We start from the raw sequence: 11547 nt of genomic DNA, 5'->3' as shown, positions 1-11547 counted from the left end.
AGCTGGTTGCTCATGTTGATTCAGCTGATTGTTACTGTATTTTTGATTAAATAAATTTCTGTTTTAGGAACTTCTATACAGAAAGAAAATAAAGGAGGAAAAAACAAAAACAAAGAAGGTAGATAAGAAAGAAAAAGGAAAGAAAGGAAAAAATAAAATTGTTGATTCTTCTTCGGAAGAAGAAAGATTTTCCGAATCTGAACCTGAATCCGAAACTGACAAAACACCACCTGTGACACCCTAATTATCCTAAGCCTTACCTCGCATCATAAACCAAAGGTTAATCAAAGGTTACGATAAGTCTAAAGCTTATACATATCATATATAGAAGAAGTAATATATTCTAGAAGCCCGATGAAGGATACAGCTCAAAAATAGGATTTGAAAGGCGCAAAACATACACACGAAGTTACAAACTTAACGCACAAGATATAGATATAATATAACAAAATATAAGAGTATAATAGCATAAAGATCTAGACACGGCTCGCGGAATTTAAGCCGGCTAGCTATATACAGACCATACAGAAATCTGAAAGTTAAAATAGCTTGTACAAGTTTTTCTCTCAAAGTAAGCCTCTAGGCAAAAGTAAATACAAAAGATGAGAGATCTAAGCAAAATAATCAAAAGACTCCAAAACATATCCAGGATCTTCCGCTCTGTCCCCACCAAAGCAACTCACCGAGGTGGGTTGCGACCTGCATCTAAAAAATAACAACAGAATATGGTATGAGAACCGGAAGTTCTCAGTATGGTAACAGTGCCCAGTGATGTAAGATATAAGACCCCGAGACACTAGAGGCAATCCTAGAACTTCATATCCACTACAAGATTCATCTTAAAACATAACTAAAATAGTAAAGCATAACTTAAAACTTAACATAATAAAAGGGGTAGTCTATCTTAGGGGATTTTCTAATCTAATAGTTCTCTGCTGTCCCACAGCCTTCACCAACCTATCCTCCATGCGATCCCATCGCCACCGGCTTCCGAACCTCCTCAATCCCAGTAGAATACACAATTAATATCAATGCAAGTAAAACACAAGTATAGGCATATATGTCAAGTAACTCACATCGGCAATTAGGCATGTTATCCAATTAGGCATACAATTCAAGTCGGCAAAGCAAACAAACAGATAAAAGATGCACATGATGAATGCTTGTCCTATAGGCTGTGATATCACATTGTCGGTTCAAATGCCAACCCAACACATCTCCATGGAGATGTATGTCGCCCTTCGGAATTATAATGGGACCCCTGAGATATGGTGCTCGGAACAGCGTCCAGGATTTTGTGCCTACACACTCTAGTGATCCGAAGGGATGCGAGCGGGATACTCTTGCCACGGTTCTCATATCTCAACGCAAGCAGGACGAACCACTATCCTTACGCTGCTGCCGCTACCTAGACAGGCGGGATCCAACCACCGTCCCCGTGTGTGCGTGCGCACACAAACCAGAAATCACAAATTCTGCAGCATGCACAGAATTCAGATTTTGACACAAAACTTTGAATGATCATAACTTCCTCTACAGAAATCCATTTTCTATAAACTTTATATCAATTTAAAGATTTTTCAATGAACTTTAATTTAAATCAAATTTCAACAAACTTTGAAAACTGAGGCTCAAGTTATGATCCGTCAAAATTCACCAAAAATCAGTTTTTACCAATATTTCACAATTGCTCAATTTTCCAATTTCACAACCAAAACTAAACCACCATCTCATCAAAATCCCAAGACACATCAGATTTCACACTTTTCATACCTCAATTCACCACTCCACCTTATGCAATCATCAATCCCCATTATCAAATACATAACAATACATTCATTTCTCAACTAACACATAAATCAAGTATCATTCCACCCTTACCAACAATCATCATAATCAATTTCAATCTCAGTCTCCAATATCATACTATCAACATCAACATTTCAATTCATCAACAGCCCAAATCATCAAATCATCATACGTCATCATACAACAATTCCAACAACCAATTTAATTTAATCCTATCATATGGGTCACTAGCCTAAGTGTCCATAAATATTATATACTACATAGAGGAAACCGAAACCATACCTTAGCCGATTTCCAATATGCACTAAAACCTGAAATTGAGTGCAATTAAGCTTCCAACCACAATCCAAGCCACCAATAAACTCCAACAAGTATCAACAATCACTCCAAAGCTCCAATCAAATGCCAACAATCACAATCTCAATCTATATACACATAATTTACAATAATTCAACTTAGGGTTTATCAAATCAACAAAATTACAAGAGATTTGAATTGCTCACCTTACCCAATGATGATTGGGGTAAAACCCAATAGTAATCAAGTGCTAGAGTGTACCTAAACACCAAAAATCACAAAATTTCACTCAACACAAAACCCAAAAACTCGAAATTCTTAGGGCAGAAAACTGGGCAGGGGATTTCAAGAAACTTACCACAAGGCTAAGTTAGAAGTGACGGGCTCGGCAAGAGTTTCACGTAGCCACCAACGGCACGCGAATCGGAGCACTGTAGCTCGAGATATGATGGATTGAAGTTGTATGTGAATAGTAACTTTTCTCTTTTCCTTTCCCTTTCACTTCAGCCACTCACCTTGTGTGTGTGTGTGTGTTTATGGCTGATGGGTTCATTAATGGGGTGTTATATATGTCGGGCCCGGTCCAACCCGTTAGCATTTTTATCCCGTTTGGTCCAACTTTAGGCCAAACCTTTAAAATTAACGTCCGGTTTTTTACTTTAAATATTTTCCTAAGGTTTTCTGCTGTTTTTAATTTTTCTCACACAGTACCGGACAGACTTGAACCGGTTTAGCTGATTCATCTGCCGGTTCGTAGTTTTGATTGGTGTTTTGCAGTTTTACTCAGAAAAATCTACTGAGTCCAAAAATCATATTTAAATCCTCCAATTCTCATTCTAAATTTTTGGATCCAATTTTGGGCAATATTAATTATTTAATTAGACGATTAATTAGTCTCGATTCTTATATTCTCCCTACCAAATAAGAAATTTTGCCCTCAAAATTTAGTGTTTACCTAAGAATAGCTCGGGGTAATCCTTTCGCATCTCAGACTCCAAATCCCAAGTATGTTCTTCAACTTCTGCTCGCTTCCAAGCAACTTTAACCAACTGAACTTCTTTTCCGCGTAACTTCTTCACACTGGTGTCGTCAATTCGCACCGGAGTTACTTGAAAAGTCAAGTTCTCCCTCAACTTCGACCGACTCGGGCTCTAACACATGAGCTGCATCCGACGTGTATTTATGGAGTAGTGACACGTGGAATATGTCATGCAAGTTGGACAAGTGAGGCGGCAAAGCTACTTGATATGCCACCGGCCCGAATCGCCTCAGAATCTCAAACGGTCCAATGAACCTGGGATTCAGCTTCTTGGTTTTAATCGCTCTACCAATCCCGGTGTAACCCTCAGAAATACGTGCTCTCCCACTTCAAATTCCAACGGTTTCCTTCTCTGATCCACATAACTTTTCTATCGACTCTGTGCCGTTAGAATTCTCTCCCGGATCTTCTTAATCTTCTCAGTAGTCTCTGCTACCAAATCAGGACCCAATACACTTGCTTCACCAGACTCATACTAACAAAGTGGAGATTGGCACTTCCGTCCATACAAGGCCTCATACGGAGCCATCCCAATGCTCGCATGAAAGCTGTTATTGTATGCAAACTCCACCAATGGCATGTAACGGTCCCAACTTCCAGGTTGATCTAATACACACGCCCTCAGCATATCTTCCAACGTCTGAATAGTCTTTTCCGACTGTCCATCCATCTATGGATGATATGATGTGCTGAGACATAGTCTCGTACCGAAAGCTCTTTGGAAAGCTCCCCAAAACCTTGACGTGAATCGGGGATCACAGTCCGACACTATGCTCGATGGCACACCGTGCAACCTTACGATATCCTTGATGTATAATCTCCCCAACTCCTCCATAGAATAGTTTACTCGGATGGGCAGAAAATGAGCGGATTTGGTTAAGCGATCTATGATCACCCAAACCGCATCAAATTCTGACCTAGTTCTCGGTAAACTAGTCACAAAGTCCATCACAATTCCTTCCCACTTCCACTGAGGAATCTCAAGTGGCTGTAGCATTCCCGACAGTTTCTGATGCTCTATCTTTACCTTCTGACACGTCAGGCACTTAGACACAACTGTAGCTACATCACCATTCATCCCAGGCCACCAGAACATCTTCTTTAAATCATAGTACATCTTCGTACTTCCTGGGTGAATGAAAAACCCACTGTTGTGAGCTTCCGACAACAAGTCTTACCTCAGACTCCTGACATCCAGTATATAAATTCTCCCTTTATACTTCCACAATCCTTCACCATCCTTAGTGAATTCTCCATGCATCTTCTTGCCAACTGGTTAAAATAATTGCTGAAGCTTTTGCTCATCTTGCTGAGCCCTCTGAATCTCTATTTTAAACGTACTTGAAATCTGCAACTGATTCAAACAAGCTCTTCCAGCAACTTCACCAATATCTAGCTTAAGATCCACAAACTTATCCACTAACTCCTCTTCCTTGATTATCATCCAAGCTATCATTAAAGACTTCTGACTCAAAGCGTCTGCTACCACATTCGCCTTTCCAGGGTGATAACTTAGTTTAAAATCATAATCCTTCAAAAGCTCCATCCACCTCCTCTGACGTATATTGAGCTATTTCTGATCAAAGATGTACTTGAGACTCTTATGATCAGAAAAGACGCTAAACCTCACTCCGTACAAGTGGTGCCTCCAAATCTTCAGTGCAAACACAATCGCTACTAATTCCAAGTCATGAGTTGGGTAATTTACCTCATGCGGTCTCAGCTGACGCGATGCGTATGCCACCACACTCTGGTGTTGCATCAACACGCATCCTAAACCCTTCAGTGACGCATCACAGTACACTTCAAATGGTTCACGCGGTTCCGGTAAAATCAAAACAGGTGTTGAAGTTAACTTTTGTTTCAAGGTCTGAAAACTTCTTCACACTCCGACGTCCACACAAACGGCGCCTCCTTCCTTGTCAACTTAGTCATCGGTAGTGTAATCCGGGAAATCCTTCAATAAATCTCCAGTAATATCCGGCTAAGCCCAAGAAACTCCTAACTTCCGTCACCGTCGTTGGTCTTTCCCATTCCATCACCGCCTCTACTTTCGAAGGATCCATGGCTATTCCTCCTTTGCTCACTACGTGACCTAGGAACTTTACTTCCTCCTTCCAAAACTCACACTTGGACAACTTAGCATACAATTTCCGCTCCTTCAGGATTTCCAACATAATTCTCAAGTGTTCCTCATGCTCCTTCGCCGTCTTAGAATAAACTAAGATATCGTCTATAAAAACCACCACAAATTTGTCTAAAAAGGGACAAAATACTCTGTTCATGTAATCCATAAACACCGCAGGTGCATTCGTTAACCCAAAGGACATCACCGCAAACTCGTAGTGTCCATAGCGCGTCCTAAACGCAGTTTCGGAATGTCATCCTCCTTCACCCTTATCTGATGATAATCGAATCTTAAGTCGATCTTAGAGAACACTCCAGCCCCTTGCAGTTGATCCATCAAGTCATCTATCTTTGGCAGCGGGTACTTGTTCTTCACGGTCACTTTGTTCAGCTGTCGGTAATCCACACAAAGTCGCATTCCTCAATCCTTCTTCTTCACCAATAAAACTGGCGCTCCCCATGAAGATACACTCATTGAATGAATCTCTTATTCAGAAGCTCTTCCAACTGAGCCTTTAATTATGCCAGTTCTATCGGAGCCATCCTATACGGCGCAATCAACATTGGTCCAGCTCCCGGCACCAATTCAATTGCAAATTCAATCTCCCTTTGAGGTGGGAACTTAGGAATATCTTCCGAAAACACCTCCAGAAAGTCTCTAACTATCGGGATTTGATCTATCTTCTGATTGTCACCTAACGCATTTGCAACCAACAGTATATAATCCTGACACTCTTCCCCACTACAGTGTACCATTACAGAGTTCAGGTAGTAACCCTCAGCTATCACTGCTCCATTTTCTCCTTCTAGCATAAACTGAATTGACCACTCACAACAATCCAACAACACCCAATTGTTTGACAACCAATCAAACCCCAAAATCATCTCCAACCCAACCATTGGTAAACAAATAAAGTCATGCACAAAATTTCTACCCTCAAGCTTGAAACCTACTTGTCTACAACTTGACCTAGTCACAATTATCTGATGCGGAGTATGTACATGCAATTCAAATGCTAATTCTAACACTTTCAAGCCTAATTCCTCAACTTTAGCAAACGAAATAAACGAATGCGAAGCTCCAGTATCATACAATGCAACCAAGATTTTATCACCAATTAAACAGTTACCTCTAATCAGAGGATCTGCCTTAGTAGCATCCTTGGCGTTCACAACAAATACTCGCCCTTGGTGTTGACTCTGACCCACATTCGGATTCTTCCCACGAGTGCAGTCTCTCGCAATGTGACTAGGCAAACCACAGTTGAAGCAACCACCTATACCAATCTTGCAAGAGTCATATGGATGAAAACGTCCACAATGATCACAAGTTAAATCCGGAGAAACCTTACTCTGATTCCCTCTCCCTTTGCCACGCTGGTACTGATCATAAGTATTCTTTCTGAAGCCTCCTTGACCTTGAGGCGCATGTCCTAATCTCTTGAAATTCTGCCCCCTCGGCTGAAAGTAATTGCCACGTCCCCGACTAGTGTTTCCTCCATAAGTGTCCCTTGACGAGGCTACTATCTTTGCACATTCTTCAATAACCCTCGCCTTGTTCACAAGATCGGAGAAGATCCGAATCTCCAAAGGAGCCACAACAGTCATGATGTTATCCTTCAAGCCCCTTTGATACTTAATGCACTTCCAACTTTGGTTGGTCTCCGGGGAACCCTGACACACCCTAGAGAACCTATAGAGCTCCTCAAATCGGCTAGTATAGTCTGCCATAGACAAGGAACCTTGCTTCAGCTACATAAGTTCCATCTCCTTCGCTTTCCTTGCAGATTCAAGAAAGTACTTCTTATAGAAAGTCGTCTTGAATACATCCCAAGGGATGTCGGCATTCTGCAGCTGTAGCAAGCGGCATTCTCCTTGTCACCAATGCTGAGCCTCTCCCAAAATCTGATACGTAGCAAACTCCATATACTGGTTGTTCGGGACATGCTGTGCTTACAGCACGCGCTCCATGGCCTGAAACTAATTATTCGCTTCTGTAGGGTTGGTTGAACCTCTGAAACTAGGCGGATGAACCTTGAGAAAAGTAGCTAAGGTCATCGGAGCACCTCCTATATTATCACTATTTCCTTCTGTATTATCATTTCCATTTCCATCTCCGTTTCCGTTTCCAGTCGGTTGGCCTAACCTCTACACAACTTATAGAGTCGCAGCAGCATTTGCCTCCATGGTATTCGCAAGGTTAGCCATTGTCGCCATGAATTCGGCATGGTTATCGGTCGGTTGCGCATTTCTACTCTCTACTCGTGAACCCGTACGACCTCATCTGCGAGTGGCCATTAGGGTTCCTTTCTAAACAAAACAATCGATATCAAGGTGATCAGTCTCAATATCAAAATCCTAGTGCTTCAATTATCCTAAACAGGCACTCACAAACAAGCATGCTATGCAATATCAATGAGATAACCTAAATAACATCAAAGAAAAGAAACAGAGTATGCATTGAAGCACAATTGGTCCATCCCTCAGGCTCACGAGGACGAACCGCCCTGATACCACTAAATGTAACACCCTAATTATCCTAAGCCTTACCTCGCGTCGTAAAGCAAAGGTTAATCAAAGGTTACGACAAGTCTAAAGCTTATACATATCATATATAGAAGAAGTAATATATTCTAGAAGCCTAATGAAGGATACAGCTCAAAAATAGGATTTGAAAGGCGCAAAACATACACACAAAGCTACAAACTTAACGCACAAGATATAGATATAATATAACAAAATATAAGAGTATAATAGCATAAAGATCTAACCACGGCTCGCGGAGTTTAAGCCGACTAGCTATATACAGACCATACAGAAATCTGAAAGTTAAAACAGCTTGTACAAGTTTTTCTCTCAAAGTAAGCCTCTAGGCAAAAATAAATACAAAAGATGAGAAATCTAAGCAAAATAATGAAAAGAATTCAAAACATATCTAGGATCCTCTGCTCTGTCACCACCAAAACAACTCAGCAAGGTGGGTTGCGACCTGCATCTAAAAAATAACAACAGAATATGGTATGAGAATCAGAGGTTCTCAGTATGGTAACAATGCCCAGTGATATAAGATATAAGACCCCGGGACGCCAGAGGCAATCCTAGAACTTCATATCTATCAAAAGATTCATCTTAAAGCATAACTAAAATAGTAAAGCATAACTTAAAACTTAACATAATAAAAGGGGTAGTCTATCTTAGGGGATTTTCTAATCTAACAATTCTCCGCTGTCCCACAGCCTTCACCAACCTATCCTCCATACGATCCCATCGCCACCGCCTTCCGAACCTCCTCAATCCCAGTAGAATACACAATTAATATCAATGCAAGTAAAACACAAGTATAGACATATAGACATATATATATATATATATATATATATATATATATATATATATATATATATATATATATATATATGCCAAGTAATTCACATAGGCAATTAGGCATGTTATCCAATTAGGCATACAATTCAGGTACGCAAAGCAAACAAACAGATAAAAGATGCACATGATGAATGCCTGTCCTATAGGCTGTGATATCACATTGTCGGTTCAACTGCCAACCCGACACATCTCCATGGAGATGTATGTCGCCCTTCGGAATTATAATGGGAACCCCCGAGATATGGTGCTCGGAACAGCGTCCAGGATTTTGTGCCTGCACACTCTAGTGATCCGAAGGGATGCGAGCGGGATACTCTGGCCACGGTTCTCACATCTCAATGCAAGCGGGACGAACAACCATCCTTATGCCGCCGCCGCTACCTAGACAGGCGGGATCCAACCACCGTCCCCGTGTGTGCGTGCGCACACAAACCAGAAATCACAAATTCTGCAGCATGCACAGAATTCAGATTTTGACACAAAACTTTGAATGATCATAACTTCCTCTACAGAAATCCATTTTCTATAAACTTTATATCAATTTAAAGATTTTTCAATGAACTTTAATTTAAAGCAAATTTCAACAAACTTTGAAAATTGAGGCTCAAGTTATGATCCGTCAAAATTCACCAAAAATCAGTTTTTACCAACACTTCACAATTGCTTAATTTTCCAATTTCACAACCAAAACTAAACCACCATCTCATCAAAATCCCAAGACACATCAGATTTCACACTTTTCATACCTCAATTCACCACTCCACCTTATGCAATCATCAATCCCCATTATCAAATACATAATAATACATTCATTTCTCAACCAACACATAAATCAAATATCATTCCACCCTTACCAACAATCATCATAATCAATTTCAATCTCAATCTCCAATATCATACTATCAACATCAACATTTCAATTCATCAACAGTCCAAATCATCAAATCATCATACATCATCATACAACAATTCCAACAACCAATTTAATTCAATCCTATCCAATGGGTCACTAACCTAAGTGTCCATAAATATTATATACTACATAAAGGAACCAAAACCATACCTTGGCCGATTTCTAATATGCACTAAAACCCGAAATTGAGTGCAATTAAGCTTTCAACCACAATCCAAGCCACCAATCAACTCCAACAAGTATCAATAATCACTCCAAAGCTCCAACCAAATGCCAACAATCCCAATCTCAATCTATATACACATAATATACAATAATTCAACCTAGGATTCATCAAATCCATAAAACCACAAGAGATTTAAATTTCTCACCTTACCCAACGATGATTGGGGGAAAACTGAATAGTAATCAAATGCTAGAGTGTACCTAAACACCAAAAATCACAAAATTTTACTCAACACAAAATCCAAAAACTTGAAATTCTTAGGGCAGGAAAATGGGCAGGGGATTTCAATAAACTTACCACAAGGCTTACCTAGAATGACGGGCTCGGCAAGAGTTTCGCGTAGCCACTGACAGCATGCAAATCGGAGCACTGTAGCTCGAGATATGATGGATTGAAGTTGTATGTGAATAGTAACTTTTCTCTCTTCCTTTCCCTTTCACTTCAGCCACTCACCTTGTGTGTGTTTGTGTGTGTGTGTGTGTGTGTGTGTGTGTGTGTTTATGGCTGATGGGTTCATTAATGGGGTGTTATATATGTTGGGCTTGGGCCCAACTTGGGCCCGGTCCAACCCGTTAGCGTTTTTAGCCCGTTTGGTCCAACTTTGGGCCAAACCTTTAAAATTAACGCCCGGTTTTCGACTTTAAATATTTTCCTAAGGTTTTCTACTGTTTTTAATTTTTCTCGCAAATTACTGGACAGGCTTGAACCGGTTCGGCCGGTTCATCTGCCGGTTCGCGGTTTTACTCGGTTTTTCATAGAAAATACATTTTCTGTCTCAGAAAAATCTACTGAGTCCAAAAATCATATTTAAATCCTCCAATTCTCATTCTAAAATTTTTGATCCTATTTTGGACAATATTAATTATTTAATTAGACGATTAATTAATCTCAGTTCTTACACCACCAGCAAAGAGAACAAGTCAAAAGAGGGTGGTTAAAAAACAAAAACTTGTTGAGACGGATTCAGAAAAAATAAGTGAAACTGAAAACACTCCAACGGATTCAGAAAGCAAAAGTGAATCCGAAAACCAGTAAGTTTGATCTTCATATTGATTTCATTTAACTTGGATTTGCTTAAAGTTGTTCTTATGCACTTGTTCTTATGTATTGCAGAGAAGAAGAAATTGAAAAAACTGGCACAAAGAAAAGAAAACAACCACAGAAGGTGGTTAAAAAATAAAGCAAAAAAAGGAAGCCTGTGCCGACAGATTTAGAGGGCACAAGCAAATCTGATAGCCAGTAAGTATTGGGTGATGTTCATTTATATGATTGTATGATATTCATCTGGTTTAGTTTTGCATTTCCTTCCTGAAAATTGTTTATGTATGCTTGTTAAGTAAATTACAGATGTGATATTGTTCACTGGAGTTGCTCAAGTTGAGTTTTTTTTAATTCAGAAATGTTTTTCTTCATGATTAAATAAGTATCATGTTTTGTTCAACATATGAATTGTTTTCGGTTTGGTAAACTATGTCAGTTTCGTTCACTTGATTGTTAGTGTCTTTTTCTTGCTTATATTTTTCTCCGATATAAATTCCATGTGTTTGTCTATGTTGCAGAGAAAAAGAAATTAAAAAAACACCCATAGTAAAAAGAAAACAACTGCAAAGGGTGGCAAAAAACCAAACCAACTCTGACAAGAAGTAAGTTTCTCTAATCATATTTTATTTTATTTATTGATACTTTCGTTTTAGGTTCCTTCATACTTATTTTATGAACTTTCATATCTGAACAAGTAAAAGACAGCGCTAT

The 11547-nt window shown here is 39.6% G+C and overlaps 1 protein-coding gene across 1 annotated transcript; it reads right to left on the bottom strand.

The window, feature by feature from the left end:
- Nucleotides 1-5791: 5791 nt before the first annotated feature.
- LOC107612333 (uncharacterized) lies at nucleotides 5792-7003 on the bottom strand. Its single transcript, XM_016314093.1, has one exon. It carries the CDS (start codon nucleotides 7001-7003, stop codon nucleotides 5792-5794), a length of 1212 nt encoding a protein of 403 aa, XP_016169579.1.
- Between the last annotated feature and the right edge of the window lie 4544 nt (nucleotides 7004-11547).

This window comes from Arachis ipaensis, chromosome B1, assembly GCF_059453495.1.
Source record: "Arachis ipaensis isolate K30076 ecotype BB chromosome B1, ASM5945349v1, whole genome shotgun sequence".
Taxonomy (NCBI): Eukaryota; Viridiplantae; Streptophyta; class Magnoliopsida; order Fabales; family Fabaceae; genus Arachis; species Arachis ipaensis.
This window is presented reverse-complemented; position numbering and strand designations above follow the sequence as displayed.

Bases quoted from the DNA above. Each gene is read 5' to 3' on its own strand.
- LOC107612333 (XM_016314093.1), bottom strand. From the start codon at position 7,003: ATGGCAGACTATACTAGCCGATTTGAGGAGCTCTATAGGTTCTCTAGG.